This window comes from Mobula hypostoma, chromosome 30, assembly GCF_963921235.1.
Source record: "Mobula hypostoma chromosome 30, sMobHyp1.1, whole genome shotgun sequence".
Taxonomy (NCBI): Eukaryota; Metazoa; Chordata; class Chondrichthyes; order Myliobatiformes; family Myliobatidae; genus Mobula; species Mobula hypostoma.
In genome coordinates this window covers 18,113,031-18,139,107 of record NC_086126.1, presented here as the reverse complement: position 1 = coordinate 18,139,107, position 26,077 = coordinate 18,113,031, and the positions used below count along the sequence as shown (strand labels likewise).

Genomic DNA, 26,077 nt, shown 5'->3' with positions numbered 1-26,077 from the left:
GAATTGTTGATGCAGCTGAATTGCACAGAAAATTCGAGTCTCCCCAGTGATCCTGTCATCGTCTGTCTGCACAGTAGGATTTCTGAACGATAGGAGGCAGCTGTCCTTCGGGTCCTCTCTCCACAGAGTGCTCTCAGTAAGATATCTAAACAAGTTTCAACACCTGCAAGAATATAAACCCCCTTGCCCACTATACACTGGAGTTACACAAACTTCCTGGCAGAGAATGAGGCTAATCAGAAGGGTTCCAAAGGTGACGATAGAGTCGTATGTAACTCCTGCCTAAAATTCTTCACTTTAACAGCTTCTAACGGGATCTGTACGGGTAAAATCGACGATGTTTTCAATTATTTCAGTTCAATAATGACACAAGTGACTCCTTTCTCGGCCAACAGAAAGCTTAATGTTGTTCAGTTTTGAAAGTCCATGATACAGCTTGCTGCCACTTTGTTAGAAATGTCTTTGATGACCAGACTTGTATCATGTAGCACTATAGCAGTGTTGTTAGCCAATCACTGCAACACTGGGGTCATACTGATGTTTTCACGATCCCATCTGGTAGGTCCCCAGAACAGGAACACTACAATCCAGTTACACTCATCAGTCTCCTTCGTGCTTCAATGCTGGCAGGTGTTAGATTTTCTGCTACAGACTCCAAATATCAATAAATATTTGACAGCTTTTCTTCAGGCCAAAGGCTCAATTTAAAGGCAAAGAGGATACTCCTGGCAAACAGCAGTAGGCCTGCCATCCAATACTGTAAGTGCCATTAACATAAATTATAGCATCACTGGTGACATGGACATTGCACATAGTGTTACCTAAATCTGATCCCATCACCCTGTAGTTGCAGTAACAGACTTCACCCTTATCCTCATGAAGCAGCTTCAGAGCTGAGGATTCATGCAGTCCATGATGAGAAGTTTATTGCCATTGTTCAAAGCAGTTCCATTGGCAAGTGTGATTTCACTGGGCAGTGCGGTCCAGTGCTCCCTTCACAGCTCTAATCTTCTTATCAAAGTGGTAAACAGATTCAAACTCAGTACAATTGAGGGGTAGAGATTGCACTGTTAACCCACTTTCCGAATGTCCGGGCCCCCTTACAGCACACTCAACAACTCAACCGTTTAGTCCCAACACGCATTCATAACTAAGGGTCATGTTGTTTGAATGGAACAGGAGCTGTGCTACCTCATCTGTGACATGAAGCGCACAAAGCACATACCCACTAACATTTCTCCCAGTATCGGATCAGGAGAAGAAGCTGTCAATGCCAAACCCTGACATGCGGGCTTACATCAGGTGCTATTTTACAATGGGCAGAATTACAATTGTACAGATTCTACAGTACAGTTTGGGAAAGGATAATTTAAAGTAAGCTTCATAGTCTGTGGTGGTGATGGCAATAGAGGCTGAAACTGACTGTTATCAAAGTTGCCTTAGCACTGAGGGTATCTTTGAGTTCGGTGGCCAGGCTGTCTCCATCTTTTACCCCTACTGTGTCCACCGCCAACATCCCCATGTTTGTTAAAGTGAATCAAAGAAAAGCAAAACCCATACAGTTAGAATAGCTTTTTCTAAACAATGCTATACGCTTTTCAAAACAAAAATAATAACAGTCACAAGTGGGTGACAAGTCAAAAGCATGTAAAGCAGGTAATATTGAAAGTTAGAGTGAAATTGTAAACAGAAGTTAATCTCGCAATGATCAAAAACAATGTGGTTACTGTCACTTTATTAAATATAAAACAGAATACAAGTTAAAATAACGTTTAAATTAATAAATAATTAATCAAATTAATTAATAAAATAACTGGCAACTGTCACAATATTTTTATACAATGGTCAATATTAATGAGACAGTGGTAGAACAGTCCAGGGAGTCTCCAGTCCTCACACAAATATTATCCATTCCCTTAACAGTTTGAATCTTCCAGTAATCTTTCCCCTTCAGCCCGTAGAATGAATGTATTTCTTACTTTAATGGCGAAAAGATGTATTTTACAACATTGGAAGGAGATTAATGTCCCAACTACGTTTTTTTTTGTTTTCTCAAACGATACTATGTTTAAATTGGGAAAAAGTCAGAAGTAATCTTTATGATACTTCAGTTGAATTTGAACAGACCTGGTGATCTTTTATTCAACATTTTCATTTAATGTAACTTTTTTTTTCTCTTTGATCATATTTACATTCCCTTCTTGGTTTTTAACGGTTATTAATGGAGGTCGGGTTTGAGGACGTGATTGTTTAAGTTTGTTTAAGTCTACTTGATATCTAGTTAGCCCATTGCTTTGCTTTGCTTTTTAGGTTAGTTGCACGGTAATTTTTTTGGGGAAGGGGGTCTTTTTTTTGGGTTTTTTCTTCTCCTTATTGATATATATGGAAAATTAGTATACTACTATATTACCTCATTATTTTATAACTAAACTGCACTGTTTGTATTGTTTTTTATGTATTAATATCTCTTGTAAATTTATATCGCAACAGGGTATTAGTTTATATATGTTTTACCTAATTTGTGTACTAATTCAATAAAAAAAATTTAAAAAGAAAGAAAGAAACAGTTTGAATCACTTGATTTCATCTGGATTTATTGTAATCCACTCAGAATTTTACTTACCTCTTTCCATCTGAAACAAGTAACAGTCTGCATTTTATTTAACCTGGGCTAATTTACTCATCATTTACAATAACATTCATTACGATCGAGTAAATCCGTGAACTTCTGAAATATCTTGCTTGTCTACTTTATAAATTCATTAACGTGCTCATCTGCTATTTGTGCAATACTGTGTATCATATGTCACTATGGAGTGTGAAGGAAACACTTCAATATAACACACCATTTTAGTTCAAAGTGCATAAAAGTCTCCATATTGCTCATTCTCCCATCGTGCTAGTGAGAGGTTTACACCTGCCTCGTTGAGTACTCAGGAGACACGACTGGGGTGGGCTTTGTTGTAACCGTACCTGTGGGAGGCAGGGGTACAGCAGGTTCCTACTACTTCCTACTCAGACATTGGTACCAGTTGTGTCTTGTTACACACTGAGGTAGAGTCGATTACATTTTCCTGTTCTTTCTAAGTCTTTTTTCTCTAACTTTATTTCATCTTCTCTGCTCTTACTGTGAGAAGCAACCAATTATTTTTGCATTGCACTCCAGGTGAACACCACAGGGCAGCTGAAAGTTTCCTCACATTTTTCTCCTTATATCTATACATCCCAGCATGTGAAGACAGACTCCGGCGGATTGAGCGGACGAGACCAATGGAAGGTCCAACGGTCAAGAAGGTGGTCTCTGCAAGCGTCGTGGAACGTGTAGAGCAGGACAAGACACAGAAGACGTCCTGGTCATCCACTGCGCCTAGTCCCATCTCCAGCTGTCTAGACTCTGCCACTGGATCCAGATGGGAATTGGGAAGAGAGAGAGGCTGATGCTGCGCAGCTCTGCCTCACAAATCCAAATCACACGCTAGTCTCGACACCATCATAATGGTGTTGAGGTCCTCATCGACGTCAATGATGAACGAACAACATCTGTACTTCTGCAAGCATTCCCTTCTTCCACTCCACCCACTTCTCAACACACTTCATTCTTTCTGCTCCATAATGTGTGAACACACACGCCACCGGAGTTCTCTTAGATGTCCAGGACAGTGACTCTCACGTGACCATTCAGACACATAATCAGGGCACTCACTCATACTTCAGAATTCCCTTTATTTCCTGCATCATGGGATCAAATCCACCCCAAGGCATATGCATCATGACCAATGGGATTCCATCCCGGAGGTGGCAAAACCTACAAAGGGTAGTGGATTCAGCTCGGTATATCACAGGTAAAACACTCACAACCACTGAGCACATCTACATGAATCATTGCCGTAGGAAAGCAGTGTCCGTCGTCAAAGATCCTCACCACCCAGGCAATGCTCTTTTCTCACTGCTGCCATCAGGTAGAAGGTACAGGTACCTCCGGACTCGCACCACCTGGTTCAAGAACAGTTACTACCCCTCAGCCATCAGTGTCTTGAACAAAAGGGGATAGCAACACTTATTTAAGAGCTCTGTTATATTGTTATTTCATACTCGTTATTTATTGCAATTTATCTTTCTTCATTTACACAGTTTGCTTACAGTTTATCTTTCCTCATATTTACAATTCGCAGGTACTGTTCTGTAGATTTTGTTAAGAATGCCCACAGAAAAAGACTCTCAGGGTTGCAGAAACATAACAGAAACATAGAAAACCTACAGCACAATGCCGGCCCTTCGGCCCACAAAGTTGTGCCGAACATGTCCTTACCTTAGAATTACCTTGGTTTACCGATAGTCCTCTATTTTTCTAAGCTCCATGTTTATATCCAGGAGTCTCTTAAAAGACCCTGTCGTTTCCGCCTCCACCACGGCCGCCGGCGGCCCATTCCATGCACTCACCACTCTCTGCGTAAAAAACTTACCCCTGACATCTCCTCTGTACCTCCTTCCAGGTAGGTTGTACAGTATATGGTTTCACGTATGTACTGTCAGAATAAATTGTACTTTGAACTATATGATGACATATAAGTACTATAATAACAACTTGCCTTGGGTTTAACTTTTGACTTTGACAGTATTTTTCCATGACGCTCTTTTTTCACGGAGTGTTCAGTGATCCAGTTACAACGTGTTTTCCACAAAATTACAAAAGATTATCCATACAAAAATATACAAAATACAATACAAGAGTCAAATTAAAATATGAATATTACTGTCTATAACACACTCAATTTCCGTGGGGGTGGGGTCGCGGTTGGCGCGCTGACGTCACAGAGGGCCCTCCTTCGCCGACATCGTTTCCTGGGAAACGGCCCGGTCCGGGGCGGGGCGGTAAATCCGAGATGGACGGCACGGCTCTGCAGAGAAGGGGAGTCGGTCTCTACTTGTTGGGGTTTTGGCTCCACTATGGGATCCACCTCTCCTCTTCCTGCCCGCGGAACAGTGAGTGTCTGTCAGCGCCTCACTGCACCGGCTCTCTGCCTTTTGTACAATATTTAAAACATATTTGCACAGTCACATAGATAGGAAAGGTTGAAAGGGATACGGGCCTAATGCAGGCAGATGGGCCGAGTTCAGGTCGACAACTTGGTCGGCGTGGATGAGTTGTACCGAAGGGACTGTTTCATTTCTGTATAAACCAGTGACTCTATCTTGGGAGGTTAAACCAGGGCAGGATGTACACAGTGAACGAGAGTTTCCGGGGAAGTTTTCACGAACGGAGACTTTATGGGTTTCTGCCCCCCACACCTCTGGCAGCTCATTTGGGATACCAGTTATTCTCTGTGTGAAATATTTACACTTCAGATCCCCTTCTCACTGTTATCTTAAAACTATTCCCTTTAGTTTTTAAAAGCCAGTCAGGATGTTCTCAATAGTCTCCCTGTAGAAAGTTCTTACGATTTGGCGTCTACACCAAATTTCTTCAACTGTCTGAGGTGAAAGATTGTGCCTTTTCCACCACACAGCCGGTATGCACAGACTACGTGAGGTCCTCGGTGATGTTTATGCTGAGGAACTTAAAGCTGTTCACCCTCTCAACCCCTGATCCATTGATGTCAATTGGGGTTAGCCTGTCTCCATGCATCCTGTAGTTCACAACCAGCTGCTTTGTTTTTGCAATATTGTCGGAGAGGTTGTTTTCTTGACACCGCTGTGTCAGGGTGATAACTTCTTCTCTGTAGGTTGCCTCATAATTATTTGAAATTAGGCCAATCAGTGCAGTGTTGTCAGCAAATGTAATTAACAGATTGGAGCTGTGGGTGGCGACACAGTCATGGGAATATAGAGAGTAAAGAAGGGAGCTCAGTACACAGCCCTGAGGGGCACCTGTGTTGTGGGTCAGAGGGACAGCGGTGAGGGAGCCCACCCTTACTACCTGCCAGCAATCTGACAGGAAGTCCAGGATCCAGCTACAGAAGGCAGGATGAAGGCTGAGGTCTCTACGCTTCTTGTGGAGGCTGCAGGGAATTATGGTGTTGAATGCTCAACCCTAGCCCAAGAACAGCATTCTGACATGAGCATCCCTCTTCTCCAAGGACGATGTGCAGAGCTGTGACTATTACATCAGCTGTTGATTGGTTGTGTCAGTAGGCAAATTGGGGGACCCATGTGGGTGTCAGCACACTGCAGATGTAGTTCTTGAGCAACCTCTCAAAGCATTTACTGATTATTGAGGTGAGTGTGACAGGAGATTGTGGGATTGTGTTCAAGAGCTGTGGGGTAAAGCCCTTGGTCAGACCCCACTTGGAGTTCTGTGTTCAGTTCTGGTCACCTCACTACAGGAAGGATGTGAAGAGGAGTGCAGAGGAGATTTACAAGGATGTTGCCTTATGAGAATAGGTTGAGTGAACTTGGCTTTTTCTCCTTGGAGCGATGGAGGATGAGAAGTGGCCTGATAGAGGTGTACAAGATGATGAGGGTCTTTGATCCTGTGGATAGTCAGAGGTCCTTTCCCTGGGCTAAAATGGCTAACATGAGGGGGCATAGTTTTAAGGTGCCTGGAAATAGGTACTGAGCGGTTGTTAGTGGGAAGTTTTTCACACAGAGTGGTGGGTGCGTGGAATGCACTGCTGGCGATGGTGGTGAAAGCGGATAAAATAGTGTATTTTAAGAGACTCTTAGGTTGGTACATGGAGCTTAGAAAAATAGAGGGTTATGCACGAGGCAATTTCCAGGCAGTTTCTGGAGTAGGTAACATGATCGGCACAACATTGTGGACTGAAAGGCCTGAAATGTGCTGTAGATTTCTCTGTTTTCTATGAATGAATAAATCACAGTAAATAATTTATACATTTATTAAATAGTAAAAATAGTACAGAAACTGATATATATGTGTTTATGCTTTCTCAGATGCAAGTTGATCCTATCGTTAAAAATCATTTCCAAAAATATCCACTAATGTAAGAGTCACCAGGGTATAGTTTCCTGTCTTCTCCCTATTGCAGTTCTTAAAAAGGGGAAGAATATTTTTCTTCTCCATCCTGGCCGGTAATTAAAAGAGCATTAGTTTTGAGTTTTGTTGAATTCTTGACTTTTTTTTAATCCCTCAACCATCAGGTTTTTCAACCAAAGTTCAAAGTACATTTATTATCAAAATAAGTTTATATTCTACAAACTTGAGGTTCGTTCCAAACAAGCTGCCATAAAACAAAGAAAGCCAAAAGAACCCACTAATAAAGCAAGAAGTCTGTCAAACACCCAATGTGCAGAAAGGAAAATAAATCATGCAAACAATAAACACAAGCAAATACTGTATCATTTTGAACTGAAATCCTCAGAGAGTCCGTCCACAGATGCTTAGTTCAGCACAGAATGGAGCAGCGAGCTGAACCGGCTGGTCCCTGGCCTCGAGCCCAACACACTGACCATTTCAATCTGGCCTGGCACCTAAATCATCATCCAAACACTGGGTTCAGTTGCTTCGATACGATCTGGGGCCTGGTCCCCGCTGCCTCCATTTGGCCTGTACCTGACTTTTCCATTTGGTCCCGGCGTTTAAATCAACTGAACTTCGTGTCTTCCTCACTCTCAGTGACGGGTCCGCTGCCTCACCTCTGTTCTGCCACATCAAATTGCCTCCAAGTCCAAAGGGAAGTTACAGGCTATTCATTCACGAGAAATAGAGATTCACCAGTGTCACCTTAAACCAGAACCAGTGGAGATAACTCCATTTAACTTCACTGAAGTCATCACTAAACTGTTTCCCACAATCTATCGCCTCATTTTCACGACTTCTGCATCTTATGTTCTCTATTTATTTCTTATTTCTTTATGATTATTATTATTTTCTCTCTTGTATTTGCACACGCTATTGTCGTTTACACATTGGTTATTTGGTTACTGTGTTGGGTGCGGTGTTTCATTGATTATGTTGTGGTTGTTGGATTAACTGAGTAAGACCATAAGACATAGCAGCAGAATTAGGCCATTTGGCCCATCGAGTCTGCCCCACCATTCAATCATGGCTGACCCTTCTTTCTCCTCCTCAGCCTCACTCCTCAGCCTTTTCCCCGAAGCCTTTGATGCCCCATCCAATCAAGAAACTATCAAGCTCTGCCTTAAATACACCCAACGACCTGGCCCCCACAGCTACCTCTGGTCATAAATTCCACAAATTCACCACACTCTGGCTAAAGAAATTTCTCTGCATCTCTGCCCCTCTACCCTGAGGCTGTGCCCACTTGTCTTAGACTCCCTCACCATGGGAAATGGGAAACATCTTTTCCACATCTACTCTGTCTAGTCCATTCAACATTTGAAAGGTTTCAATGAGATCTTGCCTCATCCTTCCAAATTCCAGCGAGTATGGTCCCAGAGCTATCAAACATTCCTCATAGGATAACACTCTCAATCCTGGAATCATCCTTATGAACCTCCTCTGAACCCTCTCCAATGCCACCACATCTTTTCCTAGATGAGGAGCCCAAAAAAGTACTGAGTGCAAACCTCATGGAAACATCTTAACTTAACTTCCCACATGTCTCTGAGTTGTTTGATCTCAATTCTATCACTCAGCTCTTTAAGATAAAAAAAGTTGCTTTCACTGTGAATAGGGTGCTTTGACGAAGGAGATGTATACATTTGAATTATACTCAGAAGTACTGACGCAAACCTCATGGAAACTTCTCAACTTAACTTCCCAGATGACTATGAGTTGTTTGATCCCTATTCTATCACTCAGCTCTTCAAGATAAAAAAAATGATATCTCTGTGAATAGGGTGCTTTGACATAAGAGGTGTATACATTTCAAACTTATTCAAAAGTACTGACTGCAAATCTAATGGAAACATCTTATCTTAACTTCCCACATGACACTGAGTTGTTTGATCCATATTATGTCACTCAGCTCTTCAAGATAAAAAAGATGATTTCTCAGGGCATAGAGTGCTTTGAGCAAAGACATGTATACATTTGAACTTTACTCAAAAGTACTGACTGCAAACCTCATGGAATCAACTCAATTTAACTTGCCACATGACTCTGTGTTGTTTCAGAGCTATTCTATCACTCAGCTCCTCAAGAAAAAGAAGTTGCTTTCTCAGTGCATAGTGTGCTTTCACATTCAGAGAAGTGTATATTTCAATTGTACTCAACACTACTGACTGCAAACCTCATGGTAACAACTCAGCTTAACTTCCCACATGACTCTGAGTTGTTTGATCCATATTCTATCACTCAGCTCTTCAAGACAAAAAAGATGATTTCTCAGGGCATAGGGTGCGTTGACCAAAGAGATGTATACATTTCAACTTTACTCAAAAGTAGTGACTGCAAACCTCATGGAATCAAGTCAACTTAACTTGTCACATGACTCTGAGTTGTTTCCAAGCTATTCTATCACTCAGCTCCTCAAGAAAAAAAGTTGGTTTCTCGGTGACTAGTGTGCTTTGACATTCAGAGAAGTGTATATTTCAATTTTAATCAAAAATAATGACTGCAAGCCTGATGGAACATCTTATCTTAACTTCCCACATGGTCCTGAGTTGTTTGATCCATGTAATGTCACTCAGCTCTTCAAGATAAAAAAGATGATCTGTCAGGGCCATAGAGTGCTTTGACCAAAGACATGTATACATTTCCAATTTACTCAAAAGTACTGACTGCAAACCTCATGGAATCATCTCAACTTAACTTCCCACATGACTCTGGGTTGTTTCAGAGCTATTCTATCACTCAGCTCTTCAAGATAAGAAAGTTGATTTCTCGGTGCATAGACTGCTTTGACATTAAGAGAAGTGCATATTTCAATTTTATTCATAGTGCTGACTACAAACCTCATGGAAACATCTCAACTTAACTTCCCACATGACTTTGAGTTGTTTGATCCCTATTCTGTCACTGAGCTGTACAAGATAAAAAAGTTCATTTCTCACTGCCTAGAGTGCGTTGACCAAAGAGATGTATACATTTCAATTTTAGTCAAAACTGCCAACCTCATGAAAACATCTCAACTTAACTTCCCACATGACTCTGAGTTGTTTGATCCCTATTCTGTCACTCAGCTCTTCAAGATAAAAAAGTTGATTTCTCAGTGCATAGAGTGCGTTGACCAAATAGATGTATACATTTCAATTTTACTCAAGAGTACTGAGTGCAAACCTCATGGAAACATCTCAACTTGTTTCACACATTGTTCTGAGTTGTTTGATCCCTATTCTATCACTCAGCTCTTCAAGATAAGAAAGTTGATTTCTCAGTGAATTAGGGTGCTTTGACGAAAGAGATGTATACATTTCAATTTTACTGAAAAATACTAACTGCAAACCTCATGGAAACGTCTCAACAAAACTTCCCCCATTAATCTGAGTTGCTTTATCATTATCCTATCAGTCAGCTCTTGAACACAAAAGAGTTCGCTTCTCAGTTCATAGAGTGCTTTGACCAAAGACAAGTATACATTTCAATTTTACGCAAAAGTACTGACTGCAAAGCTAATGGAAAGAGCTTAACTTAACCTCCCACATGACTCTGAGTTGTTTGATCACTGTTCTATCACTCAGCTCTTGAATACAAAAGAGTTCATTTCTCAGTGCATAGATTTCTTTTATCAAAGATATGTATAATTTTCAATTTTATTCAGAAGTACTGTCTGCAACCCTGATGGAAACAGCTTAACTTAAATTCCCACATGACTGTGAGTTGTTTGTTCCATATTATGTCACTCAGCTCTTCAAGATTAAAAAGTTGATTTCTCAGTGCTTACAGTGCGTTGACCAAATATATGAACACTTTTCAGATTTTCTTCAAAAGTACTAACTGCAAACCTCATGGAAACATCTCAACTTAATTTCCCACATGTCTCTGAGTTGTTTGATCTCAATTCTATCACTCAGCTCTTTAAGATAAAAAATTTGATTTCTCTGTGAATAGGGTGCTTTAACATAAGAGGTGTATACATTTCAAATTTATTCAGAAGTACTGACTGCAAACCTAATGGAAACATTTTATCTTAACTTCCCACATAAATCTGAGTTCTTTGATCCATATTATGTCACTCAGCTCTTCAAGATAAAAAAAGATGATTTCTCAGGGCATAGAGTGCTTTGACCAACGACATGTATACATTTCAATTTTACTCAAAAGTACTGACGGCAAACCTGATGGAAACATCTCAACTTAACTTCCCACATGACTCTGAGTTGTTTGATCGCTATTTTCTCACTCAGCTCTGCAAGGTAAAAACATTCATTTCTCACTGCCTGGAGTGCGTTCACCAAAGAGATGTATACATTTCAAGTTTGCTTAAAAGTACTGAGTGGAAACCACATGGAAACATCTTAAATTAACTTCCCAAATGACTCTGAGTTGTTTGGTCCCTATTCTGTCACTCAGCTCTTCCAGATAAAAAAGATGATTTCTCAGTGCATAGAGTGCTTTGACCAAAGACATGTACACATTTCAATTTTACTCAGAAGTACTGACTGCAAACCTCATGGAAACACCTCAACTGAACTTCCCACATGACTCTGAGTTGTTTGATCTCTATTCTGTCACTCAGCTCTTCCAGAGAAAAAAGTTGCTTTCTCAGTGCTTAGCGTGCTTTGACCGAAGATATGTATACTTTTCAGTTTTACTCAGAAGTACTGATGCAAACCTCATGGAAACTTCTCAACTTAACTTCCCACATGACTATGAGTTGTTTGATCCCTATTCTATCACTCAGCTCTTCAAGATAAAAAAAATTCATATATCTCTGTGAATAGGGTGCTTTGACATAAGAGGTGTATACATTTCAAATTTATTCAAAAGTACTGACTGCAAATCTAATAGAAACATCTTATCTTAACTTCCCACATGACTCTGAGTTGTTTGATCCATATTATGTCACTCAGCTCTTCAAGATAAAAAAGATGATTTCTCAGGGCATAGAGTGCTTTGACCAAAGACATGTATACATTTCAATTTTACTCAAAAGTACTGACTGTAAACCTGATGGAAAGATCTCAACTTCACTTCCCACATTACTCTGAGTTGTTTGATCCATATTGTGTCACTCAGCTCTTCAAGGTAATAAAGATGATTTCTCAGTGCATAGAGTGCTTTGACCAAAGACATGCATACATTTCAATTTTACTCAAAAGTACTGACTGCAACCCTTATGGAAACATCTGAGCTTAACTTCCCACACGACTCTGAGTTGTTTGATCCCTATTCCATCACTCAGCTCTTCAAGATAATACAGTTGATTTCTCAGTGCTTAGAGAGCGTTGACCAAAGAGATGTATACATTTCAATTTTACTCAAAACTGCAAACCTCATGGAAACATCTCAACTTAACTTCTCACATGACTCTGAGTTGTTTGGTCCTTATTCTGTCACTCAGCTCTTCAAGATAAAATGTCCTTCAGTGATGCTGGTAGACAATTGCCATGATGTGCACTGCCAATATCAGAGGCAAAGACTTCCATGTAGAGACAGAACCAAGTGACACCGTCAGAGGGATCATTCTCAAAATGAAAACTCTCCGGTTGGAGCTAATCAGGCATCTGCTTCAACAATAAAATAACAGAATCCCGGAGCCTATCAAAATTAACATAACAAACTTAAACAGAAAGCACAGGAAACCACATTAGAAAGAGCGAGTCGCTCGAGAAAAATACAAGGAACTCTTAAACCATTGACAACTGTTGTTAATCAACAATAAACAGTTCGGGTGGTCTAAAAACCTCAGAGCCCAATGCTCTCTGATGCCCTGCACATGCCTGAAGCAGTCACTACAGGACCACCCCCTCCCTATAGCAGGTACCTGATGGCGCAGAAAGACCTGAAAACGCTAGGGCCAGGAATGACTCGAGAGACCTAGAGAACTTTAGTGGAAGCCATTGGGGAACTCGAGAGGCAGGGAGACTCGGCGATCCCGAGAGACTGAGACACCTGGGAACCCCAGTAGACTGAAATCAAGAACCCGTAGGCGGGACAGAGAGGGAGGCTTGGAAGTCCACGAGACGGGGAGCACATTGAGAAACCCTGAATACATGAATAAGCCTTGGAAACAATCGGAAAAACAAAAAGCTTCGGAACATAGAGAAGAGTCCTTGGGAAACCTTGAAACCAAGAGAAGGAACCTTTTCAAATCTTATAGTGTTTTATCTTTCACAATTTATTCCAGAGGCAATTAGGATATGCACTCAATTTCCAGATCAAGACAGTATAGATAGGTTTCCCTCATCGCTATGAATTTCATCGCTATCTATTTCACTATAGATCTGTTTAATTTGCGACATGACAATTCAGTTTTCCCAGTCTGTAACATGACTATACGATGACTTTCATCAAGAGGTTACTTTACTTGTTTATTTGCACGCTCCAGTCAGGGATCAGCTTTTGGAGTAGGGCTCTTCCAGAATTTACACTATTGACTTCAATGATGATTTGTTGAATCAATTGAAGAGCTTACTTGAAGCGCTTATTTGTTATGCAGACCTGAGTCATGGAACCACAAAGCTGGGAACCTGGGTATTTGCGACTTTAAAAGTTTGGAATGGATTTTGGAGAAACTCAATGTAGACTGGAGAATTAGATATGTAGACTCGGGACTCTGAGAATATAGAGTCTGGAGACACAATGAGAATAAAGGTACCCTCTCCTCAAGCCACCAATATCAAAACGTCACTGTTCAAATTTTGCAAGATCCTTCTGTCACGATGGAGACAGAAAAAAGGGTTTATGCATAGGAATTCTAACGGAACATTGTTGCCTCGCCGAATCACTCTGACCAATGAATCTCATGGCCAAGGTCAGCTGCTCTCTCTCTGCTGGGTCCATCATTGTGTGGTTTGAGACTTGCTGTCACCGGGTTCGGATGTGGCCCAAGTGTGAGGTGAGAGACACTGAAGCAGGTCGATATTTCATAGACTTTAATGTGAACAGTGTGAAAGGGAAAAGGAAGTAATAAACACTCGGGCCGTTAGCTAAAAGTCTCAAATGGTGAATGAAGCCAACACTGCGGCTGAAAACAACAACTAGGAATAAAACGAATACCGCTAGTCTTCAGAGACATTGGACCCGACTGTCCAATTTCTCAGGAAAGGCAGAATGCAAACAGGCAGTGAAGCGCTGCTGCACTGTGTCCATGTCTCGGCAAATTGTGCGATGGAATGAATGGAGTTAAATACTATCGCAATGAAATAATAATTAGCTGACATGTGCATATTCACGAGCGCAATTTGCCCTATCTACTGAGTTGCCGAAGCCGTGGCTGTGACATTGGCGTACTGCAAGTGTCAGCGAGATGACCTCGCCGCTGTGACATTGTTCCTCATCAGCAGAACTGCTCCGGAATCTCTTTAAGCCTCCTCTGGACTGTCTGAATCATATGAATCCTGGACTGGTCCAGTCCTTCTGTCAACCAGATCTCTGTAATCACCGAATCACCGTGCCATGTACTAATCCAGGCTCTAAGTACGTCTGCCTTAACAGTTCTGCACCCTGCACTGATAATGAACACACCTCAGCCTCTCGGTGCCACCGTGCTCATTAACGTGGCTGCGTTCCGCAACCTCATCTCTACATTCCGCTCAACACTACCTGGTGACCTGTCGCTCTGATTCCCAGAAAACCACATCCACCATGCGTACATGTCATATTTTTCTCCGTGTTACGTCTCATTGTGTCATTTGGTATTGCACTCTTTTGCCACAGCCGCTTGTTGCGTGCTGTGCTGTTGACCTCACAGAAGAAAAAACGATCTTTCCAATTATCGTTGAATTTCTGACCTTCGATGTCAACTTTTCTTTTCTTGGAAAGCATTTTGAACCACAGTAGCAAACAGGTTCAGCCTTGAGACAGACATTACTTACCTGAGTACTCTGTGTGCTTATACTATGTCTGACGACGTAAGTGGGGCCCTCGTGGTCTTCAGAGGGCGGAAAGTGCTTATGCACAGGGGGCGTTTAACTGCCGCCTATTGTTTTCTAAGTGCGCACAGCAAGCTGCCGGCGCAGCAGGCGGCACAGACAGCGATAGGAGAAGGAGCGGCTGCCGTACAGATGCATAATAAATGGTCGGGAATATACTTTTATTCCACAAATCATCCCGCGGGCCGGACTGGGCCCTTCGCGGGCCGGTAGTTTGACAACCCTGTTCTAACGGGATCCGCACGGATAAAATCGACGATGTTCTCAGATATATCAAAGATGTTTTGCATCATTTCAGTCCAATAATTGCACAAGTTCCTCCCCTCTCGGCTAACAGAAAGTTTAATGCTGTTCAGATTTGAAAGGCCATGATGCAGCTTGCTGCCACTTTGTCAGAAATGTCTTTGATGATTATACTTGTATTATGTAGCACTCTGGAAGTGTTGTTAGCCAATTACTGCAACACTGGGGTCATACTGATGTTTTCAGGAGCCCACCTGGTAGGTCCCCAGAACAGGAACATGACAATCCAGTAACAATCATCAGTCTCCTTCGTCGTTCAATGCTGGCAGGTGTTAGTATTTTCTGCTACACACGCCAAGTATCAATAACTGCTTGACAGCTCTGGTTCAGGCCAAAGATTCCACTTAAAGGCAAAGGGGATACCCTTGGCAAACAGCAGTGAGCCTGCCATCCAATACTGTAAGTGCCATTAACAGAAGTTATAGGATCACTGGTGACATAGACATTACAGGTGTTGGAACCTAAATCTGATCCCATCACCCCGTAGTTGCAGTAACAGACTTCACCCTCATCCTCATGAAGCAGCTTCAGAGCTGAGGATTCATGCAGTCCATGATGAGAAGTTTATTGCCATCGTTCAAAGCAGTTCCATTGGCTAGTGTGATTTCTCTGGGTAGTGCAGTCCCGTGCTCCCTTCACAGCTCTAATCTTCTTATCAGAGTGGTAAACAGATTCAAACACAGTACAATTGAGGGGTAGAGGCTGCACTGTTAACCCACTTTCCGAATGTATGGGCCTCCTTACAGCACACTCAACAACTCGACCGTTTAGTACCAACATGCATTCATAACTAAGGGTCATGTTCATTGAGTGGAACAGGAGCTGTGCTACCTCATCTGTGACATGAAGCCCAGAAACCACATATCCACTAACACTTCTCCCAGTAGCGGATCAGGAGAAGAAGCCATCAATTCCAAAAATTGACATGTGGACTTACATCAGGTGCCACTTTACAACAGGCAGAATTACAATTGTACAGATTCCAGAGTACAGTTTGGGAAATGATAATTTAAAGTAAACTTCATAGTCTCTGGTGGTGATGGCGGTGGAGGCTGAAACTGACTGTTATCAAAGCTGCCTTGGTACAGTCGGCATTTTTGAGCTCAGTGACCAGACTGTCCATAAACAAAGTGCACCTCTCACTGCCGTCTCCAACTTTTACCCCTATCGTGTCCACCACCAACATCCCCATGTTTACTAAAGTGAATCAAAGAACTGCAAAATCCATACATTTAGAATAGCTTTTTGTAAACAATGCTATACGCTCTTCAAAACAAAAAATAATACCAGTCACAAGTGGGTGACAAGTCAAATGCATGTAAAGCATGTGATGTTGAAAGTAAATTTAGAGTGAATTTGTAAACAGAAGTTAATCTAGTAATGAACAACAACAATGTGGTCACTGTCATTTTTATTAAACGTAAAACAGAATACAAGTTAAAATAACATTCAAATTGTATTGGGCAACTTTCACAATATTTTTATACAACAATCAATATTAATGAGATAATGGTAGAGCAGTCCAGGGAGTCTCCAGTCCTCACACAAATATTATCCATTCCCTTAACAGTTTGAATCACTTGATTTCATCTGGAATTATTGTAAACCACTCAGAATTTTACTTACCTCTTTTTATCTCAAGGAAGTAACACTCTACATTTTCTTTAACCTGGGCTCTTTTACTCATCATTTACAATAACATTCATTACGATGGAGTAAATCCGTAAACTTCTGAAAGACCTTGTTTGTCTACTTTACAAATTCATTAACATGCTCATTTTCTTTTTTTGCAATACTGTGTATCGTATGTCACTGCGAGTGTGAAGGAAACACTTCAATATAACACACCATTTTAGTTCAAAGTGCATAAAAGTCTCCATATTGCTCATTCTCCCATCGTGCTATTGAGAGGTTTACACCTACCTCATCGAGTACTCAGGAGACACGACTGGGGTGGGCTTTGTTGTAACCGTACCTGTGGGAGGCAGGGGTATAGCAGGTTCCTACTACTTCCTACTCAGACATTGGTACAGGTTTTGTCTTCTTACACACTGAGGTAGATGTGATTACATTTTCCTGTTCTTTCTGAGTCTCTTTCTCTGCCCTTATTTCATCTTCTCTGCTCTTACTGTGAGAAGCAACTAATTATTTTTGTATTTCACTCCAGGTGAACACCACAGGGCACCTGAAAGTTTCCTCACACCTTTCTCCTTATATCTGTACTTCTGCAAGCACTCCCTTCTTCCATTCCACCCACTTCTCAACATACTTCATTCTTTCTGCTCCATAACGTGTGAACACACATGCCACCGGAGTTCTCTTAGATGCCAAGGGCAGTGACTCTCACATAACCATTCAGACAAATAATCAGGGCACTCACTCATACTTCAGAATTCCCTTTCTTTCGTGCATCATGGGAAGTGTGCTTAGCTCCCCCCAGCCCCGACTCACTTTACACCTACAGTATGACTGTGTGGCCAAGTACACTTCCAACACCAATTACAAGTTTGTTGATGACACCACTGTTGTGGGCTGTATCAAAGGGGTGATTAATCAGCATACATGAGGGACACTGAAAACTTGGCTGAGTGCTATAACAACAGCAACCTCTTATTCAATGTCAATAAGACCAACGGACTGATTGTGGCTTTAGGAGGCGAAGACAAGAGGCCCGTGAGCCAGTAATCAAAGGACAATCAGAGGTGGAAAGGGTCAGTAACTTTGAATTTCTGTGTGTCACTCTCTGAGGACCTGTCCTGGACCCATCATATAAATATTATTGTGAAGAAGGCCTGACTGTGCCTCTACTTCCTCAGGACTCTCAGAGATTCAGCCGGTCGTCGAAAACTTTGTCAAACTTCTGTAAATGTGTGGTGGAAAGTGTGCTGACTGGCTGCATTACGGCGTGGTATAGGAACATCAACGCCTTTGAGTAAAAAATCCTACAAATTTTTCAAAACTCTTTAGATTCTGGACTAGTTCCTGAGGATTGGAGGGTGGCTAATGTAACCCCACTTTTTAAAAAAGGAGGGAGAGAGAAACCAGGGAATTATAGACCGGTTAGCCTAACATCAGTGATGGGGAAACTGCTGGAGTCAGTTATCAAGGATGTGATAACAACACATTTGGAAAGCAGTGAAATCATCGGACAAAGTCAGCATGGATTTGTGAAAGGAAAATCATGTCTGACGAATCTCATAGAATCTTTTGAGGATGTAACTAGTAGAATGGATAGGGGAGAACCAGTGGATGTGGTATATTTGGATTTTCAAAAGGCTTTTGACAAGGTCCCACACAGGAGATTAGTGTGCAAACTTAAAGCACACGGTATTGGGGGTAAGGTATTGATGTGGATAGAGAATTGGTTGGCAGACAGGAAGCAAAGAGTGGGAATAAATGGGACCTTTTCAGAATGGCAGGCAGTGACTAGTGGGGTACCGCAAGGCTCAATGCTGGGACCCCAGTTGTTTACAATATATATTAATGACTTGGATGAGGGAATTAAATGCAGCATCTCCAAGTCTGCGGATGACACGAAGCTGGGTGGCAGTATTAGCTGTGAGGAGGATGCTAAGAGGATGCAGGGTGACTTGGATAGGTTAGGTGAGTGGGCAAATTCATGGCAGATGCAACTTAATGTGCATAAATGTGAAGTTATCCACTTTGGTGGCAAAAACAGGAGAACAGGTTATTATCTGAATGGTGGCCGATTAGGAAAAGGGGACGTGCAACGAGACCTGGGTGTCATTATACACCAGTCATTGAAAGTGGGCATGCAGGTACAGCAGGCAGTGAAAAAGGCGAATGGTATGCTGGCATTTATAGCAAGAGGATTCGAGTACAGGAGCAGGGAGGTACTACTGCAGTTGTACAAGGCCTTGGTGAGACCACACCTGGAGTATTGTGTGCAGTTTTGGTCCCCTAATCGGTGGAAAAACATCCTTGCCATAGAGGGAGTACAAAGAAGGTTCACCAGATTGATTCCTGGGATGGCAGGACTTTCATATGATGAAAGAATGGATGAACTAGGCTTATACTTGTTGGAATTTAGAAGATTCAGGGGGGATCTGATTGAAACGTATAAAATCCTAAAGGGATTGGACAGGCTAGATGCAGGAAGATTGTTCCTGATGTTGGGGAAGTCCAGAATGAGGGGTCACAGTTTGAGGATAAAGGGGAAGCCTTTTAGGACCGAGATTAGGAAAAACTTCTTCACACAGAGAGTGGTGAATCTGTGGAATTCTCTGCCACAGGAAACAGTTGAGGCCAGTTCATTGGCTATACTTAAGAGGGAGTTAGATATGGCCCTTGTGGCTAAAGGGATCAGGGGATATGGAGGGAAGGCTGGTACAGGGTTCTGAGTTGGATGATCAGCCATGATCATACTGAATGGCGGTGCAGGCTCGAAGGACGGAATGGCCTACTCCTGCACCTATTTTCTATGTTTCTATATTTCTAAAGCTAGTGGATTCAGCCCAGCTACATCACATGTAAAACATTCATAACCACTGAGCACCTCTACACAAAACATAGATGTAGGTAAGCAGAATCCATCATCAAAGATCCTCACCACCCAGGCAATGCTCTTTTCTCACTGCTGCCATCAGGTAGAAGGTACAGGTATCTCAGGACTCGCACCACCAGGTTCAAGAACAGTTACTACCCCTCAACCATCAGTGTCTTTAACAAAAGGGGATAGCTACACTCATGTAAGGACTCTGTTATATTGTTCTTTCATATTCGTTATTTATTGCTATTTATTTTTCTGCATTTGCAGTTTGCTTACAGTTTATCGTTCCTCATATTTACAGTTCACAGTTACTCTTCTATATATTTGTTAAGAATGCCCGCAGAAAAAGACTCTCAGGGTTGTAGAAACATCAAAACATAGAAAACCTACAGCACAATACAGGCCCTTCGGCCAACAAAGTTGTGCCGAACATGTCCTTACCGTAGAACTACCTTGGCTTATCCATAGCCCTCTATTTTTCTAAGCTCCATGTATCCATCCACGAGTCTCTTAAAAGACCCTATTGTGTCCGCCTCCACCACGGCCGCCGGCAGCCTGTTCCATGCACTCACCAGTCTCTGCGTAAAAGACTTACCCCTGACGTCTCCTCTGTACCTCCTTCCAAGTAGGTTGTATATGGTTTCACGTATGTACTGTCAGAATAAATCGTACTTTGAACCATATGGTGACATATACATACTATAATAACAACTTACCTTGGGTTCAACTTTTGACTTTGACCATATTTTCCCGTGACGCTCTTTTTTCACGGAGTGTTCAGTCATCCAGTTAAACGTGTTTTCCCCAAAATTACAAAATATTATCCACATAAAAATATACAAAATACAAACATTAAATATTTCTAAGACCGTGAAGAGTCAAATTAAAATATGAATATTACTGTCTATAACACACTCAATTTCCGTGGGGGTGGGGACACCGATCCCGGAAATCTCCCACTGTCCCCATTCTATTTACAATGTTCGCAAGTTTCCCAGTTGCTCCAGTGATTGACAGCTCCCTCTGCCCCTCCGGCACGTGACACAATATGATTACGACCCTGGCGCGCTGACGTCACAGAGGGCCCTCCTTCACCAACGTCGTTTCCTGGGAAACGGTCCGGTCAATCCGGGATGGACGGACGGCTCTGCAGAGAAGTGGAGCCGGTCTCCACTTGTTGGGGTTTCGGCTCCGCTGTGGGATCCGCCTCTCCTCTTCCTGCCCGCGGAACAGCGAGTGTCCGTCAGCGCCTCACTGCACCGGCTCTCTGCCTCAGGTACAATATTTAAAACATATTTCCACAGTCACATGGATGGGAAAGGTTGAGAGGGATACGGGCCTAATGCAGGCAGATGGGCCGAGTTCAGGTCGACAACTTGGTCGGCGTGGATGAGTTGTACCGAAGGGACTGTTTCATTTCTGTATAAACCAGTGACTCTATTTTGGGAGGTTAAACCATGGCAGGATGCACACAGTGAACGACAGGTAACGGGGAAGTTTTCATGAACAGAGACCTTATGGGTTTCTGCCCCCCACACCTCTGGCAGCTCATTCGGGATACCAGTTATTCTCTGTCTGAAATATTTACACTTCAGATCCCCTTCTCACTGTGACCTTAAAACTATTCCACTTAATTTTAAAAAGCCAGTCAGGATGTTCTCAAGGGATTTGGGGGCCCTCACCAAATTACTTCAACCGTCTGAGGTGAAATGTGCGCTGTTGTGCCTTTTCCACCACACAGCCGGTATGCACGGACCACGTGAGGTTCTCCGTGATGTTTACGCCGAGGAACTTAAAGCTGTTCACCCTCTCAACCCCAGATCCATTGATGTCAATAAGGATTTGCCTGTCTCTATTCATCCTGTAGTTCACAACCAGCTGCTTTGTTTTTGCGATATTGTCGGAGAGGTTGTTTTCTTGACCCCACCGTGTCAGGGTGATGACTTCTCTGTAGGCTGCCTCATAATTATTTGAAATTAGGCCAATCAGTGCAGTGTCGTCAGCAAATGTAATTAACAGATTGGAGCTGTGGGTGGCGACGCAGTCATGGGAATATAGAGAGTAAAGAAGGGAGCTCAGTACACAGCCCTGAGGGGCACCTGTGTTGTGGGTCACAGGAACAGCGGTGAGGGAGCCCACTCTTACCACCTGCCGGCAATCTGACAGGAAGTCCAGGATCCAGCTACAGAAGGCAGGATGAAGGCTGAGGTCTCTAAGCTTCTTGTGGAGGCTGGAGAGAATTATGGTGTTGAATGCTCAACCCTAGCCCAAGAACAGCATTCTGACATGAGCATCCCTCTTCTCCAAGGACGATGTGCAGAGCTGTGACTATTACATCAGCTGTTGATTGGTTGTGTCAATAGGCGAATTGGGGGACCCGTGTGGGTGTCAGCACACTGCAGGTGTAGTTCTTGAGCAACCTCTCAAAGCATTTACTGATTATTGAGGTGAGTGTGACAGGAGATTGTGGGATTGAGTTCAAGAGCTGTGAGGTAAAGCCCTTGGCCTGACCCCACTTGGAGTTCTGTGTTCAGTTCTGGTCACCTCACTACAGGAAGGATGTGAAGGGGAGTGCAGAGGAGATTTACAAGGATGTTGCCTGGATTGGAGAACATGCCTAATGAGAATAGGTTGAGTGATTCTTGGCCTTTTCTCCTTGGAGCAGTGGAGGATGAGAAGTGACCTGATAGAGGTGTATAAGATGACGAAGGGCATTGATCTTGTGGATAGCCAGACGTCCTTTCCCAGGGCTGAGCTGGCTAACACGAGGGGGCATAGTTTTAAGGTGCCTGGAAATAGGTACTGAGGGGTTGTTAGGGGTAAGTTTTTCACAAAGAGTGGTGGGTGTGTGGAATGCACTGTTGGCAATGGTGGTGGAAATGGATTAAATAGCATTTTTTAAGAGTCTCTTACATAGGTACGTGGAGCTTAGTAAAATAGAGGGTTATGCACTCGGGAAATCCTAGGCAGTTTCAAGAGTAGGTAACATGGTCGGCACAACATTGTGGGCTGAAAGGCCTGTAATGTGCTGCAGATTTCTGTTTTCTATGAAGAAATAAATTACAGTAAATAATTTATGCGTATATTAAATAGTAAAAATAGTGCAGAAATTGATATAGATATATATATATATATATTTTAAAAACGAGGTAGCGTCCGAAGCTTCAATGTCTATTGAGGAATTGGATAGCAGAGGGGCAGAAGCTTTTCCTGAATCGCTGAGTGTGTGCCATCGGGCTTTTGTACCTCCTCCCTGATGGTAACAATGAGAAGACGGCATGTCCTGGAGGATTGGGTCCTTAATAATGGACGTCGCATTTGATGGAGTTGACTAATTTTACAACTTTCTGTAGATTCTTTCAGACCTGTGCAGTAACCCCTTCCCCCTCCACTGCATACAAGACAGTGATGCAGCCTCTCAGAATGCTCTCTATGGTACGTCTATCGCAGTTATTGAGTGCTTCAAGTGATAAACCAAATCTCTTCAAACTCCTGATGAAATATATCTGCTGTCTTGCCACCTTTATACTGTAGTTGCATCGGTATGTTGGGACCAGGTTAGATCCTCACAGATATTGATTTCCAGGAACTAGAAATTGCTCAGCCTCTGCACTTACAATCCCTCCATGAGGATTGGTTCGTGTTCCCTCATCTTACCTTTCCTGAGGTCCACAATCAGCTGTTTTGTCTTACTGACATTGAGTGCAATGTTCTCACTGCAAAACCACAGCTGGTATATCTCATTCCTCTGTGCCACCTCATCTTCATCTGAGTTTCTACCAACAGTGGTTGTATCATCAGCAAATTTGTAGATGGTATTTGAGCTATGCCTAGCCTCACAGTCATGGATATATAGAGAGTAGAGCAGTGGGCTAAGCACACACCCCTGAGGTGCCCCAGTGTTGATCATCAGCGAGGGGGAGATATTATCACCAATCCACACAGATTGTGGTCTCTCCATTAGTAAGTCAAGGATTCATTTGCAGGGGGACCAGGTTCTGTAGCTTATTGATCAGGATTGTGGGAATAATGGGGTTAAACGCTGAGTTCTATTCAGTGAACAGCATCCTGACATAGGCTGCTCAGATTCACTACCCTTTCCTAAGGAAATTACTCCATATCTTTGTTCTAACAGGATGTCCTAGTATTCTGAGGATGTGCCCTGTGGTTGTAGATGCCTCACTATCAGAAACATCCTCTCCACGTCCACTCCATCTCGGCCTTTCAATATTTGATAGGTTTCAATGAGATCCCCTCTTTCTTCTAAACTCCAGTGAGTACATACAGGCCCAGAGCCATCAAACATCCTCATGCATTAACCCTTTTATTGCTGAGATTACTCTTGTGAACCTCCTCTAGACCCTTTCCAATGCGAGCACATACTTTTTTAGATAAGGGGCCCAAAAGAGTTCACAATACTCCAAGTGTGATTGAGCCAATGCCTCATCAATCCTCAGCATTACATCCTTGCTTCTGTGCAGTAGTCCTCTGGAAATGAATGCTAACATTGCATTTGGCTTCCTTACCACCGACTCTGCCGGCAAGTCTATCTTTTGGAAATCCTGCATATCTCAGACATACCTGACCCTGGTACCCAGGAGGCGACACATTATCCTGGCATCTCTATTGCTGCCACAGAATCTCCTGCATGTCCCCTGTACTGTGAGAGTGCTGTCATTACTGCTCTGCTTGTCCTTTCCTCACGCAGAGCATCAGACCGGGCTGTCAGTACCACGGACCTGACGGGCTGCTGTGCTCTGGTTTGTCATCCTCTCAGGGATATCCAAAGGAGTGTACAGTCACAGGGAGACATTGCACTGTCTGTCCCTTCCTCTTTCCAGTCATGGTGGTCACTAAACTATCTGCAGCCTGACCTCAGGTGTGACCAACTCACTGAATCTGTGGTCTCAGCATCCTGAAAACTCCAGATCTGTCCATCTCCAGCTCAGTGTCCTTCACACGGTCAGTCAGGAGCTGCAGATGGTGCATTTCCCTGATATGAAGTTGTTGGGGACACTGACTGACTCCCTGATCTCCCACATCTTTAGGTGAAGCTTGTCATTGCCATAAATGCCATTCCAACTACTCCAACAGGGAGAGGAATTCCAAAGAAAACCTCTGAAATCTGACTTCCCAAAGTTCTTTGGCTCATCTGCCATTTCTCTGTCCATATTTACAGCTGGTTTATATTCTGCTGAATCTTTTGGGAACCTTGCTCTGTATGCACAGCTCCACTAATTTCTGTGTCTCTGCAGACCGACAAATCAGCCCAGCTTCATTTTCATCCAGATCACTTCACAAAGAGCGGAGTTCCCAGCACTAATCTTTGTGGGGTACCACTGTTCACAGGTCTCCAGTCAGAATCAGACCTCTCAACCATTACCTTCTGTGTTCTCTGACCAAGCTACACTTTGAATATATTCTTCCAAATATCTATTCAGCCCATGTGCTTTCTTGCTTTTGATCAAGGCCCTTGTTGAAAGCTTCACCAGAGTCCACATGTTCTATATCCACTATCCAGCCCCCAGCAATTGAATTTCTCACTTTAAAAATTCAACCAAGTTTGCAAGACTTGACGTTGCCCATGCAAAGAGATTTTGAATGTGTTTATGCTTTCTCAGATAGAAGTTGGTCCTATCGTTAAAGATCATTTCCAAAAATATCCCTGCCCCTAATGTAAAATTCGCCAGGGTATAGTTTCCTGTCTTGTCCCTGTTGCAGTTCTTAAAAAGGGGAAGAATACTTGTCATTTTCCACTCTTCTGCATCCTGGCCTGTAATTAAAAGAGCATCAATTTTGAGTTTTGTTAAATTTTTGACCTGATTTTATCCCTCAACCATCAGGTTTTTGAACCAAAGTTCAAAGTACATTTATTATCAAAGTATGTTTATATTCTACAAACTTGAGGTTCGTTCCAAACAGGCTGCTATAAAACAAAGAAAGCCAAAAGAACCCACTAATAAAGCAAGAAGACTGTCAAACACCCAATGTGCAGAGAGGAAAATAAATCATGCAAACAATAAACGCAAGCAAATACTGTATCATTTTGAACTGAAATCCTCAGAGAGTCCGTCCACAGATGCTTAGTTCAGCACAAAATGGAGCAGCGAGCTGAACCGGCTCATCCCTGGCCTCGGGCCCAACACACTGACCATTTCAATCTGGCCTGGCACCGAAATCATCATCCAAACACTGGGTTCAGTTGCTTCGATACGATCTGGGGCCTGGTCCCCGCTGCCTCCATTTGGCCTGTACCTGACTTTTCCATTTGGGCCCGGCGTTTAAATCAACCGAACTTTGTGTCTTCCTCACTCTCAGTGACGGGTCCGCTGCCTCACCTCTCTTCTGCCACATCAAATTGCCCCC

At 42.7% G+C, this 26,077-nt stretch overlaps 2 protein-coding genes across 2 annotated transcripts in view; one reads left to right on the top strand and one right to left on the bottom strand.

Annotated features, from left to right (window-relative positions):
• The window catches only part of LOC134339720 (histone H4-like), a 39,322-nt gene extending 24,531 nt beyond the window's left edge, over positions 1 to 14,791 (bottom strand). The window contains exon 1 of the mRNA XM_063036444.1: positions 14,620 to 14,791. Coding sequence (XP_062892514.1) covers positions 14,620 to 14,791 — 172 coding nt within the window. The remainder of the gene's footprint in view (positions 1 to 14,619) is intronic.
• A 6,043-nt stretch (positions 14,792 to 20,834) lies between these two features.
• LOC134339661 (histone H2B-like) overlaps positions 20,835 to 26,077 on the top strand; it is a 241,813-nt gene continuing 236,570 nt past the window's right edge. Inside the window, exon 1 of the mRNA XM_063036359.1 lies at positions 20,835 to 20,987. The gene's annotated coding sequence lies outside the window, so the exon portion shown is untranslated. The remainder of the gene's footprint in view (positions 20,988 to 26,077) is intronic.